At 44.6% G+C, this 21,334-nt stretch overlaps 1 protein-coding gene across 1 annotated transcript; it reads right to left on the bottom strand.

The window, feature by feature from the left end:
• Window positions 1-13,686: 13,686 nt before the first annotated feature.
• On the bottom strand, window positions 13,687-17,837 carry LOC115478520 (fatty acid-binding protein, adipocyte-like). Its single transcript, XM_030215923.1, has 4 exons — window positions 17,669-17,837; window positions 16,639-16,811; window positions 16,306-16,407; window positions 13,687-13,890 (listed from the first exon to the last, which is right to left on the bottom strand). Exons 1-4 carry the CDS (start codon window positions 17,739-17,741, stop codon window positions 13,840-13,842), a joined length of 399 nt encoding a protein of 132 aa, XP_030071783.1. The 5' UTR covers window positions 17,742-17,837; the 3' UTR covers window positions 13,687-13,839.
• Between the last annotated feature and the right edge of the window lie 3,497 nt (window positions 17,838-21,334).

Here is a 21,334-nt window from a genome sequence, read left to right as displayed (position 1 = left end):
CTGCACGGTCCATCCAGTCTGCCCAACAAGATAAACTCACATGTGCTATTTTTCGTGTATACCTTACCTTGATTTGTACCTGTCTTTTTCAGGGCACAGACCGAATAAGTCTGGCCAGCACTATCCCTGCCCCCCAACCACCCGCCCCGCCTCCCACCACCAGCTCTGGCACAGACTGTATAAGTGACTTGCCCAGAATCACAAGGAGCTGCCTGTGCCTGAAGTGGGAATTGAACTCAGTTCCCCAGTACCAGAGTTCACCACCCTAACCACTAGGCCACTCCTCCACATTTTTCAACTTCAAAACAGCATTGCAACAGCGGGTAATGTTAGTGCAGACTGCAAAACAGTAAGTACCATGCAGAGTGGAGGAGTAGCCTAATGGTTAATGCAGTGGGCTTTAATCTAGCAACATGGGTTCAATTCCCATTACAGTTCCTTGGGCAAGTCACTTAGGGTCCCTTTTACTAAGCCACATCAGCGTCTATGCACGCCCAACGTGTGCCAAAATGGAGATACCGCCTGACAACCGTGTGGCTCTGCGGTAATTTCATTTTTGGCACATGTCCGATACGCACATCAGAAAAATATTTTTAAAATTTTGGACACGCATAACGGACGCGCGCCAAGTGGCATTTGACGCACTTAGGTCATTACCGCCCGGATTCTTTACCGCTAGGTCAAAGGCTGGTGGTTAAGGTTGCAGACCCAAAATGGACATGCAGCAATTTTGATTTTGCCACGCATCCATTTTTAGCAAAAACTAAAAGAGGCCTTTTTCACAGGCACGCTGAAAAATGGATTGGTACATGCCCAAAACCCGTGCCTACACTATCACAAGCCATTTTTCAGTACACCTTAGTAAAAGGACCCCTTAACCCTAGGTACAAAAAAACTTAGATTGTGAGACCCTAGAGACAGAACCTATACATTTATTTATTTGGATTTTGTTCACACCTTTTTCAGTAATAGCTCAAGGTGAGTTACATTCAGGTACACTGGATAGTTCTCTGTCCCCAGAGGGCTCACAATCTAAGTTTGTACCTGAGGCAGTGGAGGGTTAAGTGACTTGCCTAAGATCACAAGGAGCAGCAGTGGGATTTGAACCAGCCACCACTGCCTTTCAAGACCAGTGCTCTAACCACTAAGCCACTCAATACGTACAGCACTGTCTATGTCTAGTAGTGCTATAGAACTGATTAGCAGGGCTTTTTTTGAGGGGGTACTGAGTACCAGCACCTTTTCCATTGTCTGCTAAAATTGACCCATGGACCCCAAGTTTTAATGAAAGAGCTCAAGTTCTACACACCAATTCTGTCTTGACATAGATTCTCTGACTGGTTGCAGGAGGCCTGGCTATTTGTGGGATGAATCCCTCATTGATCACCCCACCTCTGAAGGTGGCCTAGCATTTGAGTACCGGCACCTTTTTTGCTAGAAAAAACTGCACTGCTGATTAGTATTAGTAGTACTTTATCTGTAAAGATTTAAGTACATCTTGAATTAGCTATGATAGTATTAAGTGCTGGCGTTATGTTTTGCAGATGACAGCTGGATGCGATAACCTGACGAAGCCTCTATGAAAAGGGTGCCTGTCAGGATCCAGCTTATTAAGTGTCACTGCATGATATATTTGTTTGCCAAAATGCTGTTTTGAAGTTGAAAAATGTTTTATATGAGCAAAGATGATAAAAAGTAAAATAATAATCATAAAGAAAAAGATAAATAAAAAACGGAAAAATGTATTATATAAGCAAAGAAGATATAAAAGTAAAAAAATAAAATAAAATGAAGAAAAGCATAGTCATAGAGACCAGTATTAATGAATTGACCCAATACACATAGAAGGCAGGAAGGAGGTTTTTTGGACTTGTGATTGATTTCTTTCTAAAAGTGGGTCATTTCAGTTCACTGAATGTTTGGTGACTAAAAACAAGAAAAAAAAAACCTTTGCGATTTCTGAGGTCTTTTTGTTTTTCCCTCCTGCCTTGTAGACCCATAAATTGTTTGAAAAGATTTTTGTGAATCTCTTTGAAGATGTATTGATGTGTATTTCCCTCCATTGTTTGAGTTATAGTTGTGGATTATATTTTCTGAGGAGGGATAATGTTTGCCCTTTCAGTTCAGTTCAGTATACCAAAAATATGCACTAATTTGAAAGCATTTCCATACTAATGCATGAAAATGAGCTGCACATGGAATTATTTCCAATAAAGAAAAGCATATGAGAGTACTTAAAAAAAAAAAAACTTTACCTCTAGGCTCTAGTGGGAAATCAGTGTTAAGGTGAAGTAAACAGAAGCTTTAAAAAAGGAACTTGGAAGCCCTATTACCACTTATTTGTCTTGGCTTCTTCTAGCTTCACTTTTCCTTCCATACTTACTTCCCAACTGGCTCCTCCTGTCTTCAAAACTGGGCATTTGAAAAATGGTAGCAAGTCAATTGAGGTCACTAACCTGAGTTGAAACATTGTCAGGTTAAAGATGGTCAGCACTAAAAAAAAAAAAAAAAGGAGAAGCCAGGAAAGGTAAGAATAGGGGCAAAGGTCCTGGCTGGATCAGAAAAGCCTCCAAATTTTTAATTCAGTTGTTAGAGATGTGAGTTAAGCTTGAATCCCACTTGTAACAACTAGTGATACATAAGAATATAAGTGTAGCCTTACTGGGTCAGACCAATGGTCCATCTAGCCGGTATCCTGTTTCCAAACAGCAGCCAAACCAAGTCACAAGTACCTGGCAGAAACCCAATTAGTAGCAACATTCAATGCAACCAATCCTGGAGCAAGTAGTTTTTTCACCATGTCAGTCTCAATAGCAAACTATGGACTTTTCCTCCAGGAACTTGTCCAAACCTCTTTTAAACCCAGATACGCTAAGTGCTGTTACCACATCCTCTGACAAAAAGTTCCAGGACTTAACTATTCGTTGAGTGAAAAATACTTTCTCCTATTTGTTTTTAAAAGTATTTCCATGTAACTTCCTTGAGTGTCCCCTAGTCTTTGTACTTTTGGAATGAGTGAAAAATCAATTTACTTCTACTCGTTCAACACCACTCAGGATTTTGTAGACCTCAATCATATCTCCCCTCATCTATCTCTTTTCCAAGCTGAAGAGCCCTAACCTCTTTAGTCTTTCCTCATATGAGAGAAGTTCCACCCAGTGGTGTAGGAAGGGGGGGCGGTCCGCCCCGGGTGCACGCTGCTAGGGGGGTGTTGATTTCACTGGTTCACTGCTTTCTCTGCCCCGGAATAAGTTACTTCCTGTTCCAGGGCAGAGAGAGCAGGGAACCAGCGGAGCCGACGCAGCTCCCAGCAACGACGTGCACTCGGGGCGGAGCGCCAGTGGTAAGAATGCACTCCGAGGGGGGGTGCACGCGCTGAGGGGGGTGCACCATGCTGCACCCAGGGGGGGGGGGTGCACAGCGGCGACCCGCCCCAGGTGTCAGCCGCCCTCGCTACGCCACTGGTTCCACCCCCTTTATCATTTTAGTCGCTCTTCTTTGAACCTTTTCTAATTCCGCTATATCTTTTTTGAGATACGGCAACCAGAACTGAATGCAATACTCAAGGTGCGGATGCACCATGGAGAAATACAGAGGCATTATAGTATTTTCTGTCTTATTCACCATCCCTTTCCTAATAATTCCTAGCATCCTTTTTGTTTTTATTATTATTTTTGTCCATCACCACTAAGCAGATTTCAGCATATTATCTACAATGACACCTACATCTTTATCTTGAGTGCTGACCCTGAAGGCGGACCCTAGCATCAGGTAACTGTGATTCGAATTATTCTTTCCAATGTGCATCGTCCTGCAATATTTCACAGTCTGCATGTGTTTTAACAACCTTGAATAGTTTTGTGTCATCTACAGATTGAATGACCTCATTCGTTGTCTGATTTCCATATCATTTATAAATATGTTATATAGCACCAGTCCCAGTACTGATCCCCTTGGCACCCCACTGTTAACCTTCCTGCATTGAAAGAAATGACCATTTAAGCCTACCCTCTGTTTTCTGTCCAATAACCAATTCCTAATCCACACCAGAACCTTGCCTCCTATCCCATGACCCTATTTAGGATTACATCTGCTTTTGGGGTCACAACCTGGGCAGACGCTCCATAGGCATCATTGTCCTGTCCCATCTGAGGGTCACACATGATGCCATGTTAATTAGGGTCATAGCTGCAGAAAGATTGGTGAGCTCTGTAGTAAACTAATTCCATGCAAATTGCTCATCAGTAAGGAAAAAAAAGCAGAGCATCAAATATGATAGTAAAGATAAGTACACTAATGAAAGTGTACAATTTTAGTACATTTTTTAACATAATGAGCTCCAATTCCTTTAAAAAAAATGAATATTTACAAGTAACAGTACCAGTGTGTTTTTTCTAGCAAAAAATGTGCCGTTACTTGAATACTAGGCCACCCTTCAAGAGTGGGGTGATCACTGAGGGTCCCACCCCATAATAGGCAGGCCCCCTGCAACCAGTCACAGAATTTATGATAAAGCAGAATTGGTGTGTAGAGCCTGAGCTCTTTCTTTAAAACTTGGGTTCCATGGGTCAGTTTTAGCAGACAATGGAAAAGGTGCTGGTACTCAGTACCCCCAAGTACCCCCTCAAAAAAGCCATGAAAAGGACTCAACTGCTAATATCAGACTGCAATCAATTGACTGCTTCTTGCTAGGGGGGAATGCACCCACATCTCATGCCCTTGTCATTAACCTGTGAGAAGGTGTATAGCAGAATTCAGATTTATAGGCAATCTGACAAGGAGAATATGAACACTTCTGCAATGAACGCTAGAACCAGACAAAGATCACAACTCATGTATCTTGTGTCCCTGTTGAACTGGATTTGGACCATCAACATTGGGTTGAAAGGTTCTGTTAAAGGCCTTTTGAATCATCTAGTCCCCCTTTCAAGTACACGTGGAGGGGCATAATCGAACGCAAACGCCCATGTGTAAGAACGTCCATCTCCGAGAACGGGTCCGTGAAGGGGTGGGGCGAATCGTATTTTCGAAAAAGATGGACATTTATCTTTAGTTTTGCAAATACGGTTTGTGCCAGGCAAATGCATTGGATGTGGGTGTTTGTTTGAGCTGGGCGTTTTCGTTTTTCAGCGATAATCAAAACCGAAGCGTCCCAGCTCAAAAACGACCAAATCCAAGGCTTTGGGTCATGGGAGGGGCCAGGATTCGTAGTGCACTGGTCCCCCTCACATGCCAGGACACCAACCGGGCACCCTAGGGGGCACTTATAAAAAATAGGAAAAAACATTAAATTACCTCCCAGGTGCATAGCTCCTTTATCTTGGGTGCTGAGACCCCCAAAACCCACTAACCACAACTCAACACCATTACCATAGCACTTAAGGGTGAAGGGGGGCACCTACATGTGGGTACAGTGGGTTTTGGGGGGGGGGCTAGAGGGCTCCCATTTACCACCACAAGTGTTACAGGTAGGGGGGGATGGGCCTGGGTCCACCTGCCTGAAGTGCACTGCATTACCCACTAAAAGTGCTCCAGGGACAGGACTTGTTGCTGCTGAATAACCTTGGCACAGCAGTTCACACCGTAAGACTAATCTCGCTGAAAAGTCCTTTATTTCAATAACCGCGTTTACTCACAGTTAACTGCAGATCAGAGGTTGTGCCGCACTGGCAACGAGTCTCCCTGGTACTAAGATTAGCAGTAGGTCAGAGCTGGCACAATGGTGTACAATGCCCTCTTTTAGCAACATTCAAGGTAAGAACTAAGTTCTGTAACGTGGCTAACACACGAAAGGGATCTAAAACGGACTTACACAAATGGCCACTACCTCGTGGACGACCGGAAACAAAACAGGGCACACTCTGACCCAGTAAGCAGGGGGAAAAGCACCATGGGAGAAGAGCCTACCAACTACCAACATCGTGAGACTGTAACACAAGCTAATGAAATCACGGAGCCCAATACCCTACACCCACCAAAATGCAATGCTGATGTGACCCTGCAGTGCAACCGAGAGCCACATCTGACCCAGGGAAAGGCTGTGAGAGGATTGAACACATTCTGCTGTCATGGAGGTGGGTATAGAATTTGAGGGTGGCATAGAGGCTGGGAAATAAGGTTTTTGCAAGTGGGTTTTTTTGGTGGGAGGGGGTTAGTGATCACTGGGGGAGTCATGGGAGGTAATCCCCGATTCCCTCCAGTGGTCATCTGGTCAACTGGGCACTTTTTTGGGACCTGTTCGTGAGAAAAAAGTGTCCTAAATTCTCGCTAAAAACGCCTTTCTTTTTTCCATTATCGGCCGAGCGCGCCCATCTCTGCTCATCCGATAACCACACCCCAGTCCTGCCTTCACCACGCCTCCGACACACCCCCGTCAACTTTATTTGTTCCCGCGACGGAGTGCAGTTGAAGACGACCAAAATCGGCTTTCGATTATACCGATTTGGCTGCCCACGGGAAACAGACGCCCATCTCCCGAACATGGGCGTTTTTTTCCTTTCGAAAATAAGCAGGATAGTAGCATTAGTAATCTCCACCCTTCACCTCTACTGCTAAGTGTAGGAAAGTGGGATGCTTTTATTTATTTATTTGTTACATTTGTATCCCACATTTTCCCACCTATTTGTAGGCTCAATGTGGCTTACATAGTACCAGAGAGGCCTTTGCAGGCTCCGGTGTGAACAAATACAGGGTGATGTTGTGATAAGATCAAGTTCATGTGGCACAGCCACATTAGGGAATCGGAGAACGGAAGAGTTGTGTTATGTCCATTACGTGCTTTAGTTTGGTTGTGTTGCAGAGATTAGGCATATAAATTGGATTGGTAGGGTATGCCTTTTTAAACAAGTTGGTTTTTAGTGATTTCTGGAAGTTTAGGTGGTCGTACGTCATTTTCAAGGCTTTTGGTAGTGCGTTCCACAGTTGTGTGCTTATGTAGGAAAAACTAGATGTGTAAGTTGTTTTGTATTTAAGTCCTTTGAAGCTTGGGTAGTGCAGATTTAGATAAGATCGTGTTGATTCAGATGTATTTCTAATTGGTAAGTCGATCAAGTTTGTCATGTAACTCAGAGCTTCTCCGTAGATGATTTTATGAACCAGGGTGCAGGTTTTGAAGGCGATGCGTTCTTTGATTGGGAAGCAGTGTAGTTTTTCGCGAAGGGGTTTTGCGCTTTCAAATCACATTTTACCAAATATAAGCCTAGCTGCCGTGTTTTGAGCAGTCTGAAGTTTCTTTAAGATTTGTTCTTTACATCCCGCATAAATTCCATTGCAGTAATGTAAGTGGCTTAGTACCATTGATTGCATCAGGTTGCGAAATGTTTCCCTCAGGATTGGTGGAAGATTTAAAGAAACAGAGGGGCCCTTTTACTAAGCCGTGTTGGCGCCTACGTGTGCACCATGTGCGTCAATTCGGAGTTACTGCCCGGCTACCATGTGGCCTGGGCGGTAATTTCATTTTTTACGCGTGTTGGAAAATATATTTTATTTTCCGGCGCGCAGCAAAAACCGGGCAGTAATTGTCATTGTACACATGTTGACGATTACCACCTGGTTAACACATGAGACCTTACCGCTAAGTGAATAGGTAGTGGTAAGGTCTCAGACCCCAAATGGACGTGCACCAATTTTCATTTTGCCGCATGTCCATTTTCAGCAAAAAAAGGCCTTTTTTTACAGGCACGCTGCAAAATGGATCTGCGTGCATCCAGAACACGCACCTACACTAGCACAGCCCATTTTTCAGCGCACCTTAGTAAAGGGACCCCATAAGATCCTGGATTGTCATTCCATGTGAACAGAGAGGAGGAGAGCATTTCAAATTTAGTTTCATTTTCAGACTGCAGAACCTGTTTCTTCCTGTTGCTGGAAATCAATCCAAATGTTTGTAACCTCAGTGAAATTAGATTTATAGCTGTGGTGTGGGCAGGGGCCCACCTATTTTGGACTCAAGCCCATCCAGCAGGAGCAGCAACACACCCTTGCTGTGGCTGGCAGGGATCCCAGGGCACTGTCAGCTGAAGACCTGCTCTTCCAGCGAGCAGAACTCCTAGCCAGCTCAGCAGTCAGCAACAGTATGACAGAGCTCTTAGCACCACACACATGCTCAGTTTTCTTTTACACATGAACAGGGTGCTAAGGGTGGCAGCCCAGGTACATTGCTGCAAACTACAGATCTTGGTAGGCATTCTGGCTGCCAGAGGAAACAGCAAGGCGCAGTGCCCCAATGGGTGCACGGAGCCGCTATTAACATGGCGCCGTGCCCCGACGGGGATGCGCAATATCCCAAGCGGGGTGAGGCGGGCTCGTTCCCGCCCCTCAGAGGCACCCCGCTGGGAAGGGTGGGGAAAGAGAAGGGGGTTTAAAACCCCTAGGCTCAGCCCGGACGTCCTCTTTTGGCGTCTGGGCATCAGCATGCACCCAGCCCCCCCCCCTCCCAGTTTAATGTTGAAATGTACACGTATATATTTGTCACAGCTTTGGCGGGGTACCCAAGCCTGATGGTGTAAGCTAGGCAGCTGGGATAGCTGCGCTTACGGTTGAGCGCCCTTGCTGTACGGCGGGGAGCTCTGTATACGATTGGTCAGTCTTGCTGTGACGGCAGACTGGGTGTGGCTGCTAAGCCGGAAGGTTGATTGGCTTGGGTATATCCAGGTTTATGATGTTTGTAATTTAAATAAAGCTGCGGCCAAGTTGTGCCAAGTTAAGAAAATGCCTTGTGTCTGTTATTCTTCAAATATCACGAATACCAGTAGGCCCAAGGGGTCTCGGCTGCCTATGTTAAGGTCTTCAGCTGGCAGGGCTTGGGAATCCTCATCAGTTAAGGTATTTCTGTTTTGAGTTGGGGGTGGAAAGGAGGACTCAGACAGCAGGGTGAAGAGAAAATGTTCATGTTTTGGGCTCCGGCCCACTTAAAATTAGAAGTAAATCGATTTTTTACTCGTTCCAAAAGTATAAAGACTAGGGGACACTCAATGAACTTACATGGAAATACTTTTGAAACAAATAGGAGGAAATATTTTTCCACTCAACGAATAGTTAAGCACTGGAACTCTTTGCTGGAGGATGTGGTAACAGCGATTAGTGTATCCGGGTTTTAAAAAAGCTTGGACAAATTCCTGAAGTTTTAAATGGGATGTCTCAGTACTGGGTATATGCTATCAATAGAAATCAAACAAAATAAAACATGGAAAAGAAAATAAGATGATACCTTTTTTATTGGACACACCCACCCTGTTAGAATATCAATGATATGCTTTGATGTCCCCATGCATACTTCCTACCCACCCCCCTCCTCCCACCCTGTCAGACTGTCATAGTAATGCTTGAATGTTTTCACTTATATACACTGTCAGCTAGCACATTTGCTTATTTCCGATCTGAGGAAGAAGGGCAACCTTCGAAAGCTAATCAAGAAATGTATTAAGTGATGTCCAATAAAAAAGGTATCATCTTATTTTCTTTTCCATGTTTTATTTTGTTTGATTTCTATTGATAACCTTAAGAGTGGACTAACACGGCTACCACACTCCTCTACTTAAGATGGGTATATGCTAAAAGCCATTTCCATAAGTGGCTTCTTTTGTATGAGAGATTGAACATACCATCTTCAAATATGGATTATTTAGCGTGAGCCAGGGGTGTAGCTACGGGGGGCCTGGGCCCCTGCAAATTTCATCCGGGCCCCTGGTTTGGCTGGTGGGGGTCCACAACCCCCAAAGCTAAAGCCTTCTTTAGCACAGTCTCCGGCACAGCCACGTTTGCTGCCTGCTCCCTGCTCTTCTTTCATCTTGCTCCTCTTGGAGGAGTGGCCTAGTGGTTAGTGCAGTGGACATTGATCCTGGGGAACTGAGTTTGATTCCCACTGCAGCTCCTTGTGACTCTGGGCAAGTCACTTAACCCTCCATTGCTCCTGGTACAAAAATAAGAACCTGAATATACATAAACCACTTTGAATGTAGTTGCAAAAAACCCTCAGAAAGGTGGTATATCAAGTCCCATTTCCCTTTCCTTGTGCACGCTGACAAAGGCTCCCACTGGTGGGGGTTGGGGACCCCTGAGCAAAGGTATTCGTTTGTGAGGGGGTGGGGTGGGGGGCACAGCAGGGCAGCACTCAAAATATGCCCCTAACTTGGGGCTCTGGCCCCCTCCCACTGTGAGGTCTGGCTATGCCCCTGAGTATGAGCATTGATTTTTTTTTTTGTAGCTCAAAACCAAGGTTTAAAGAGCTATAATGATCTGTGCTGATCTCTCTATGGATCTCAACTGCATCATGGGCAAAAAAAAAAAAAAACTTTCCCAAAACTAAAGTGACTTCATTTGAAAAACAAAATACAATCAGTGTATGCTCAAAAAAAAAGTTGAAAACCACTTATGGCATTGATCAAACAGAAGAACAGCATCTGGTGGATATTTCAAGATGCAGACTTGCCCCCGGGCCAACGATGGCCAGCATTTCGTAGACTGCTTCAGAGTCCCAGAAGGCAAAAATGATTTTCAAAAACTGTGTTCAAAGGGTCATCACAGCCCTTGCATGCGCTATTTGTGTTTGTAATTCCACGCTCATTCTGCTATTTGTGTTTGTAATTCCACGCTTATTCTTTGCTATTTAGTTGCTTCCTTTAAGGCAGTCAGACCTGAATGTGCTACCCCACCCATCAGTAATATCAGCTAGGTGGCTTACAGGCTATACAAAGAAAAATGAGAACACACAGAAAACAAAGACAGGATACGAGAGGAAGGAGGGGGGGGGGGGGGGAGAACTGCGATAATTATGAAAGGAAAATGGTGGTGGGGGTGGGATATAGGAGCACAAATAAGGGAAGAGAATTACCCAAGGCTGTCAAAACTGCCACAGTCTTCATTGGCATGTTGTACAAAAGATGTGTCTTGAAACATCAAGGAATGACTGGATTTGTAACTGCTCGGGAACATCTGACAATGTTCTTGTATTTAAAACACTGAACACTAAAATTCACAAAACAAAAGCATGCCCAAATATTTCATTGTTTAATTATAATTCTGGTTATGAATTTGCACACAATCAGAAAGCTGTATGCAACACAGTCCCAGATTTATCATACAATGAAATTAGTCAAATTCTGGTGTGACCTCAGTGATAGCAACACTAAATCCCTCCACAGCCAGATACCCTCAACATAAACCTGCAAGCATTCTACTCAGAAACGATGTAGCAAACCATCTGTGGATAGCAGACCTCCAACATGTTCAATTGGAGCTGGAGGCAGCAGTTATTGGGGGTTGTAAGGAAGTAGAAATAGGGACCTGTTATAGGGATTTCAAGAACCTAACGCTTGCTGGTCTTTCCTGCTTGCAGGCAGTGATAATGTAAAGAAAAACCACAGGCTTGCTATGTACAAGTTGTGACACCTCCCATCGCTGGTTGAAAACCACCGACTTGTCTATGCAATAGTACTTATGCCCAACATTTTGTAACAGTGTAACCTTATACTCACTTAGATACACAGGGACAAACTGACTAATGCTGTCAAACGTATCCTTTTGTTAGTGTGATTTACTGAAGCTTTCTGCGAAAGTAGTCTCAGGTTATTGTCTCACTCAGCATTTCCCAAACTAACACTCACTGGTGGCAGACTGATCACCTAGGTGGCTCTAAACGGCAGGTGGAATGCTAGACTGGGGTACTGTGTAAAATCAGAAAGACACGTGGCCACGCTGGAGTCAAGGATAGGGCTGGCGTGCAGGACGTCACTCACAGAAACAGAATGAAGCCTTGCAGATCAGCCAGCAACACGGCTCCGCCAGAGAAGAGGACTTCGGCTGGTGGGGGTTGGGGTCCCCCGACAGTGATGGGGGGGGGGTCAAAGGGAGGCGGCTAAAATGTGCCCCCCTCACCTCATGCTCTGGACCCCCCCCCCCCCTCCTGCCAGTCTGGCTACAACCCTGGGCTGGCCACCACATGGCCCAGCGAGTCATGCTCGCTAGCTGGTAAGGCAGGGCGAGGAGAGGACATCTCTAATATGTTGGACTCAAGGCTCGGGTGCTTCCCAGGGTTATATAAGGTAATGTGTTCAATAAAGCTGGTGCCATTTACTCCCAGAAAATTTGCAGTCTGTCCAGTCACTGTGTGCCTTATGTGTGAGAGTCGGGAGTGAGCGAGTGCAGCCTGCCTATGTTATGTAACACAGTGTAACTTTATATTCACTTAGCTACCCAGCGACCAACTAACTAATGCTAGTCAACAGTATCCTTTGTTAGCCTGATTTACTGAAGCTTCCTGTGGAAGTAGTCTCAGGTTGTCTATTTCAGCGGGGTGCCACGGCAAACTGCTACTGCAAACAGCAGTGGTAGAACCTCCCCCACCCCCGCCTCCCAGAAAAAAAAAAAAAACCCAGGACAGGGCTTCAGCAGCCTTCAAGTATGTGCTGTCAGTTCTGCCAGTCCTCTGCCCTCAGAACTGGACGTTCACATCAGTGGGGGCAGAGGACTAGCAAAGCAGACAGCACATGCCTGAAGTCTGCTGCAGCCCTGCGCTTGGGATTGTATTTTGTCGCAGCCACTGGGGCTAGGGAGCAGACAGCATTTAGGATTCAGAGGCAACTGCGAAGGAGGTTGGATGAAAACAGGAGAGGGGATGAAGTCAAAGGTTGAAGCCAATAGGTCACTCTGCAAAAGCCAATAGGTCACTCTGCAAAAGCAAAAAAAAAAAAAAAAAAAAGCCTAGGAGCTGTGCATCCAAATTGGCATTCTTTATAGCATTTTCTTTATTTATATCACATATTTTTTTTTAAACATGTTGGCTTGTGCAGCATACAGATATGAAAAGTTGTATGTCCTCTTTGTATAAGTAGAGTAGTAGTTTGCTATAAATCATAAGTGTGTCACTCAGAGGGACTGGTTATAAGGACACCCTAGCACTGTTTATATTTAGGCAGAGAACAAGATGGAGACCTGAGGGCCAGAGAAGGCAGAGATCAGTGTGGCCAGAGCAAAAAAAAGTTGCTCACACACAGCAGGGTGCTATGAACTGGAAAAAAAAGTGTGTGAACCACTGGTCGAACAGCAGTAGTTTTTATAGCATACCTGTCAACTGGTGATATAGGAGCACTCAGAATGCCCAGCATCCCCTCTCCCCCCCCCCCCCCCCCCCCCCCCCCCCCCCCCCCCCCCCTCAAACCAACATTCCATAATAGTGCAGCAGGCTGAGGATCAGGAAGTGAGGTTTTATCCCACTGTAGCTCTTCTGATCTTGGGTAAGACAACTACCCCCTCTGCTCAGCTACAACATTTATATAAAATATAAATAAGAATGCCCTATAGGTTGCCATGTGGCTGCTGTTCTCAGGGCAACTGGTCCTGCCTATAGCGGATAACATGGCCTCATGCTAAGACTATTGCATGGACCTCAAGTCACATGGGGGGGGGGAGGGGGGGGAAGTAGGATCATCAACTTGGCCACCATGAAGCCTCTATAATAGAAGATATAGTAATGCCAGTCATCCAGCCCCTACCTACTGCTTGTGGGCAACTGTGGTAGGATGGGGGAAGTAGTCACCCCACCCTTAGGAGTAACAGCCCCAGCTAGCTGACATGGAGCAGTCTTAAAACAATGGCTAATTTTTCTAACGAGAGGCCTTCACATAGTCATTCCTAGAACCAAAAAAAAAAAAAAAATGAAATTTGTAGAAGAATAGATTTAGACCATTATATGTCTTTCAATTTTTTTTTTTATTTCAAAAACAACAGTAGATAAAACATTTGTTACTGTTTTGACCTAATACATAAGACAAAAAAGTTGAGGCTTGGCTCATTGAACTGAACTCGTAACAGCAGTTTCCAGTACAGTGTGCAAACTGAAGTTCATGCTTTTTCGTAGATCCTGACACACTTTGTTTCGCCCATGATGCACGTCTATGGAGAGACAAACATTACATTACTGACAATGTTCAGAAATACAACCGCCCCCAGGCATTTTGTTAGTAACAAACAGGCCTCAAGAGCCACCAAGAATATTCAGTACAGAGCTATATAATCTTACTTTATACCCAAGGAGTAGCTAATCTGGATTGCAGCTTTAAAAAAAAAATAAAAAATATGTCACAACCATTTCATAAATTCATCAAGAAAAAAAAAAAAAAAAAAGCAAAACAAAAAAAAAATCAGAGAATATTTCATCACTCAATGTGTAATTAAACTGCAGAACTCATTGCCGGAGAATGTAGTAAAAGCAGTTAGCTTAGCAGGATTTAAAAAAAAAAAAAAAAAAAAGTTTGGATGGCTTCATAAAAGGAAAAGTCCATAGACTATTAGGGAAAATCCACTGCTTGTTTCTATGATAAATCAGCATAAAAAGGTATTGTACTATTTTGGGATCTTGCCAGGTACTTGACCTGGATTGGCCACTGTTGGAAATGGGCTGCTAGGCTTGATGGACCTTCAGTCTGTCCCAGTATGGACATACTTATGTACTAGGGTTACAACAGCTTAGAAATGGGGTGCAGTTACTGCTATAATATTAAATGGAGCAAGAGAGGGGGTACCACTATGGAAAGAAAATGTCCTAGTATTAGAGAAGAGGCTATTTCTTCCCAGCCCTCTACACTCGAGGCAAGTTACTCTGAGGTACACCCTACACTATCTGTAATAGATGTAGCACTTGGCCTCTCAGCTATATACTAAGCTTTATTGTAGAAAAAGGCATTTTAACTTATTTGAATGTTCTGTGTGCTTGGATAACAGTGCTGTAATTCAATTTTTTGATCCTGTTTCATGGTAGACCTATTTTAAGTTTCAATTTGCTGAATAAACTTACCTCATTTAATGGTATTTGTTTATACTTTAGGTGTAATAGTAAAAAAAAAAAAATGACCAAACAAAATTGTAAGTTATGTTACACTGTACCTGCTGTAATACCACCTTGAGTGAATCCTCATGTTAAATCCCAATTTTAAGAAATCTTTTCCTACTTTTGAAGTACTTGTCACACTGCCTGTCCTTAGCCTTTTTCAAATTCAGAACCTACTCTAGCTTATGATGGGAGTTCAGCCAAAAGCATCATGACTTTTCCTTAAAAGCCTGTGGGCAGCACAGGGTTAATCCGAGAACTTTGCATGTTGGCGGCATGATGTAGCAATACATTCAGCACCCTAGTCATGCATGACAATACAAGCAGGCCATTAGCCATTCCACCCTGATGCAGAGAATGAGCTTCTTTTAAGGCACGCAAAACGAGAATGCCATTGCTGGTGGTACAGAAAGGTCGACGCACCCCTCTACCATCAGAGCAGAAAAAGCTAATGACCCTCCTTGTGCCCTACCCTCTCCCCCCCCCCCCCCGATTAATAAAATTATCTTGTGTCCAGGGCACCTCCTTGTGACCCTGGCCCCTCAGAGGGCCCAAGTGGAATCAGGCTGCCAAAGTGAATTTCCTTTATTTGGTAGTATGGTGGAGACTTCCAAATAAGGTAAAAATTCCCTTACTTGGCACCAACCCTATTGGATGCATCCCAGGATGACCTACACAGGAACAGGTGCTGTATTTTTCAATATGGTATTATAGAATCATGCATTACTCCTGCCTCTTTGAAGGTATGAAGGGGGGGGGGGGGAACCACCCTAGACACCATGGATTACAGAAACCTGGGTAGAAAGCTAGACTGTCTGCACTACTGTTTTAAGGGAGTCACCCTTCCTGTCAAGTGGGTGAGCCGTCACACTTACAGTAGTGACATTTTGTCATAAGTTGTGATTTGCATGCTCACCGATTACTGCAGCCCATGGGTTAATTTTACAGGATCCCCACATTTAGTCACACTAATGCATGGCTTTTTCTTCACCAGCCCCTCCCATCTTCAGCATAAGACACAAATACATCTTTTGGAGCCTAATACAGCTAACACTTGTGCTATACTAACTGCTTAATGGTGAAGCAGCTTTCCTCAACTTGGCAGCACTTAAACCTAAAATTCAATAGAGTAACTCCATAGTCAATGAAACAAGTCTTGACTGGCAGCAATTATCTTGCCTCCCCCCCCCCGAATCCAATTTGGAATGTATTAAAGTTTACACTAGGGTTAAGCAGCAGATACAAGTTAAACAGTAATCGAACACTAATCATCCCCCCCCCCCCCCCTCTTCTTGAAGAGTTTCAGTAGGAGACCTTTCCAGGTAAAGAAAGGCCTCCTACAGATTTACTAAATGCAGAAAAGCTTAGTTTTAGTTTTAAAGTAGCCCCAAGATTTGGTAGAAGCTTTACACATGCAGATCATACATGCAAAATTAGGCATCTGAATGTTTAGATATAGAAAGTCTGGAATGATCGCTTACCACTGTCATTTTGCAATCCTTTACTTCTCGAAGTATCCTAGTCTCCTTACCATCCCACCTCTGCACCTGAACCAGAACACCATCCTCCAGAGTTATGGTCGTCTATAAAGACAAGAAAGATGATCTCAGATGTGTTCAGTAATTCACTACTATGCAGAGAACTGTAGAGACCGAAAAACTCCACTACCCGGTAAGTTAACCGGTATTAACCACAGGCTCGGCATTCCGGTCGATGTAGTGGCCCATACAAGTGTGGTTTTAAGGTCAAAAGCCAACGTCGGATCCACCGAGGTCGGTGCCCGCGACGTAGACTCTTGTATTTCACTCTCTCACCTTGGTTTTTCTATTGTCGCCTGTCGTTTCATCGAACTCCACTCCTAAAACGAATTTTATTTCGGTCGTTTTAAACGTGCTCTCCGTCCTCAGGCAGATTTCATCCCCGTTTCTAGTTATAACCACGTTGGGTTTGAGCACTCCGGCTGCTTTCCTCGTGGCAAAGTTGACTCCTGCAGGTCAGACAGGCAGCTCTTCAGCTTAAATCCACATTTACACCGGGCACAAAGCTATTTGGAGCGACCCTTAAAATCATTTCAAGAAATCTAAGGAGTGTCGTCTGAAATCATAATTGCAAAAAAGGTTTCCCTTGCCAAGGAAGAGCCTAGTTCAGTTCGGTGGTTATACTTCATCACTCCATATATTAACAGAATGTTCCTAGGACACTGACCATTTTAGTTTGATTCATTCATTCTTAGGCTAACCAGTTCTAAAATTAAAGACCTTCTGTATTTAAAAGAAATACGAGTTATATATTACCACTCATGCACACTAAACCGCGACAATATTAACACTGCAGAACTGTATTATTAATATTTATTGCACTTGTATCCCACATTTTCCCACCTATTTGCAGGCTCAATGTAGCGTACATAAACCTGGCATTTCCATTCCAGGGTAGCAATTACATTTGGTGTTACAACGATCAAGGATAGCACAGATACAGTAGATACTGCAAAGTGCCTCAAATGTAGAAAAAGCTCTCTTTTGGGTCGTTTCTGCTGTTGTATTACAGCAAGGTACCTGCTACTGCTTTTTGTTCTCCAGCGCTGCTGCTGCTTAGTCATACACCACCTCCTTCATTCTGAAACCACTCACACACTTCATGCTACAGAGACACTCAATCCCCAACGCCCAGGCAAAAGCAGCTCAACCAGAAGCATCTTCTACCACAAAATTACATACTTGCTGTTAAATCTAGAGCAGCAGAGGAAGGAAGCATTTAAAAAGCATTACCCCATCACCATTCAAGGGAAAACCGCCTATAAAATCATCACCTTCCTTCATACCCCAAGCCCTAGCAGCTTACCTACACACTGCATGTATTCATCAAAACCGTCGCTACTGAACAATTTCCAGGTGCCATCGAACTTCTCGACCATCGTGCCGGAATGATGTACAGATACGCGATCTTGCAGATAAACCTCTGCAGCAGAGGTTGAAGGAAGACACAGCAGCAGCGCTTAGCAGCACGGCCTCTTTTAAAGGCGCCTTTATCAGACGGGGCCAATTAAGGGGCTGAACGTCACTCACAGAGCCCCACCCACCTCGCCTTTGTAGTTCATTGAAGCTATGTGCAGAAGAACTGTCAGAGGAGCGTCTTCTGCCACTGTAACCCGATCTGGCTTGTCTTATTGAAATGCCTTCCTTCCACTTCTCCACCAGGGAAAACCTGCTGAGCAAGGGTTAGGGGTTGCCTGCTGCTCTCCGTCTTTGCTGCGCTCCCCAGTCCTCAGCCTGCAGCGTTTTTCCCGTCTTCCCTTGCCATGATGATAACTGTGTGTAACTAATGAATCTTAAAGGAGCAAATTGCTGAATCTTAAAGGGGTAGAGTGCGGATGCTATTGTGCACGTGATGTCTGCTAAACAAAAGTGAAATTGTGATCCCACCTGGAAAAATAATTCTACGTGTCTGCCTTCTTGTCGCGAGCTGTTTTCGCCCATTAAAAAAAAAAAAAAAACCTCTTGGAACTGGTTCTGCTGCATGCAGGAGATACGTGAAATTTGAAGTTTTCACGCCTGTGCTTAAGAAGTCTCTTGACTTGTGTCTGGAGGTTTGCTTTGTCTCTGCTATTCCACGGAAAATGAAAATATATATGCCTGAGATACAGCGTGATTCCAAGACTCAAGGCCAGGTATTAGGGTTTCTGGACGGCCCCCTTGCAACCTATAAACTAGGGCCCCTCCTCCGCTTTCTTCCCACCCCCCAACATGTTCTATTTCTCTCCTCTCCCCTGTACAGCTGGCGTAGCCACAGGTGGGCCTGGGTGGGCCGGAGCCCACCCAATTGGGGCTCAGGCCCACCCAACAGCAGCACACGTATTAGCGGTAGCAGGTGGAAATCCCAAGCTCCGCCAGAAGAAGACTTCCCCCTGATGGTAATGAAAACACTATTCTCCAGGATACCAGCACCTGCGCATGTTCAGTTTTCAGCGCATGCCTGCCGCAGACTGCTAAGGTGGAAAGAAGCGTTTTCCCACCAGCTGAGATTTTTTTTTTTTGTGGTGGGTGAAGTGGAGAACACTTGGTGCCCACCCACTTCTTGCCTAGGCCCACCCAAAATCTACAGCATTGTCCCTTTTCTCTTTTCTCTTTCCTCCCTCCCCCGTCCACCATTGCTCCTTCTTTCCCTTCCTCCCTCCAGCATTTCTCTTCTTCCCTCCCACACACCCACTCACTCACTGTGCTCCCCCACCCACTCATTCGTTCTCCCCCTCACCAGTCCAATATTTCCTTTACTTTCTTCACTCCCTCCTACACATCCATTCAACATTTTCCCTCCCTTCTGCAGTTGCCACTGCTATGTTTCCACTCCAGGCTTGACTGCTCACAACAGCAACGAAAACACCAGTATGGGAAGGATAGCCTTCCAGCCCAGTGTTCACAACTCAGGAAGGCCCTGCTGTGATGTGTGCTTCCTGTGGTTAGGGGAGAGGACCAGCAGGGCCTTCCTGAGCTGGGAGCACCTGGGCTGGAAGTCTATCCTTCCCATATTAGTGGCGGAGGTATAGAAGTGGTGTCTCAATAGAAATATTTGGGGTGGCAACAGAGGCCAAAGCAACACTTGTGCTCATCATATATCCCCCCCCCCCCCCCCCCCCCCGCCACCCAACACACATTTTAAAATTAGCAGTATAAGACACCAGGGCATTCTATACATGAAACTGAATGGAGGTGAGGGCTTCTATATGTACCAGGTAAAACTGCATTTATTTTTTTTATTTTTGTTACATTTGTACCCCGCGCTTTCCCACTCATGGCAGGCTCAATGCGGCAGGCAATGGAGAGTTAAGTGACTTGCCCAGAGTCACAAGGAGCTGCCTGTGCCGGGAATCAAACTCAGTTCCTCAGTTCCCCAGGACCAAAGTCCACCACCCTAACCACTAATTGCTGGCTTCATTCAGCAACTTATTCTCTTTGGGGTGAGGTCTGGATTCTCTACAGGACTGGACAGAAGCTCAATATAAACCCTGAAACTCCTGTTCTGTATCAAGAACTCCATATTTCCCAACAATGAAACTGTCCCCCTTACAACTCTCCATATGAAAAATATTCAAAATTGTTTTAATAGTTGTATTCTTGTATTAATATTAATTGTCTTGTAACACTTCTTAATTTGTTAGGTAAGCCGCATTGAACCTCAGCTTTCTTGGGAAAAATGTGGGGTAGAAATGTCGGAATAAATAAATTATCATCTCAGGGGCAGCACACGTTCCTTCCACTGCCAAACACTGTTTAAGGCAGATGGGTTTTTGTTTGTGTAGTGATTCTACAGGGTTTGGAGAGCACTGATCTTGAGCTGTACTGTTAGAGATTCCTACATAGACACTACATCCTAGCAGAATCCTTCACATAAACATTGTCATACTGGGACAGACCAAAGATCCATCAAGCTCAGTATCTTCTAAGTGGTCAAACAAGATCCAAGTACCTAGAAAGATCCCAAAAAGCACAAAACTTTTATGCTGCTTATCTCGGAAATAAGCAGTGGATTTTCCCCAAGTCCATCTTAATAGTGGTTTATGGACTTTTAGGAAATTGTCCAAACCTTTTTAAAACCTTGCTACGCTAACTGCTTTTACCATATTCTCTGGCAGTGAATTCCAGAGTTTAATTACCTGTTGAGTGAAGAAATATTTTATCTGATTTGTTTTAGATTTACTACTTAGTAGCTTTGTTGTGTGCCCCTTAGTCCTTATATTTTGGGAAAGTATAAACAAGCAATTCGCATGTACCCATTCCACTCCACTGACTACTTTATGGACCTCTATCAATCTCCCCTCAGTCTTCTCTTCTCCAAGCTGAAGAGCCATAACCTATTTAACCTTTCCTCATAGGGAAGTCATCCCATCCCTTTTATCATTTTCGTCACTCTTCTTTGTACCTTTTCTAATCGGCTGTATCTTTTTTGAGATGCGGTGACCAGAATTGTACACAATATTTGAGGTGCGGTGACGCTAGGAAGCAATGCGTAGCAATTATAATATTCTCAATTTTGCTTTCCATTCCTTTTCTAATAATTCCTAACATTCTATTTGCTTTCTTAGCTGCCGCTGCACATTGAGCAGAGGATTTGAATGTATCATAAAAGATGACACCTAGTTCCTTTTCCTGGGCAGTCACTCCTGATGTGGAACCTTGCATCATGTAGCTATAGTTTGGGTTCTTCTTTCCTCCATGCTTCACTTTGCACTTGCTCGCATTAACCCCCAAATTCAGTGGCAGGGTTAGGCTGCCAAGTACATTGTACACTGCTGGCCCCCCTCCTCCCCCCATACCCATGCCAGTGCTGAGCTGTACCGCTGCTGCCACTGTGCTGAGAAATCTGGGCAGCAGACTGTCATCAGCCTCATCCTACTGAGTCAAGTCCAGTGGTGTGCTGGAGCCGGCTCGCACTGGCTCGCAAGAGCCGCTTGTTAAATTTTGACAGCTCTTGCGAGCCGGTTGTTCTACGGGGCGAGCCGGCTCCATTGCA

This window comes from Microcaecilia unicolor, chromosome 1 (genome assembly GCF_901765095.1).
Source record: "Microcaecilia unicolor chromosome 1, aMicUni1.1, whole genome shotgun sequence".
NCBI lineage: Eukaryota > Metazoa > Chordata > Amphibia > Gymnophiona > Siphonopidae > Microcaecilia > Microcaecilia unicolor.
Note: the sequence above shows the minus strand (reverse complement) of the source record. Positions and strands in the feature narration are given on the sequence as shown.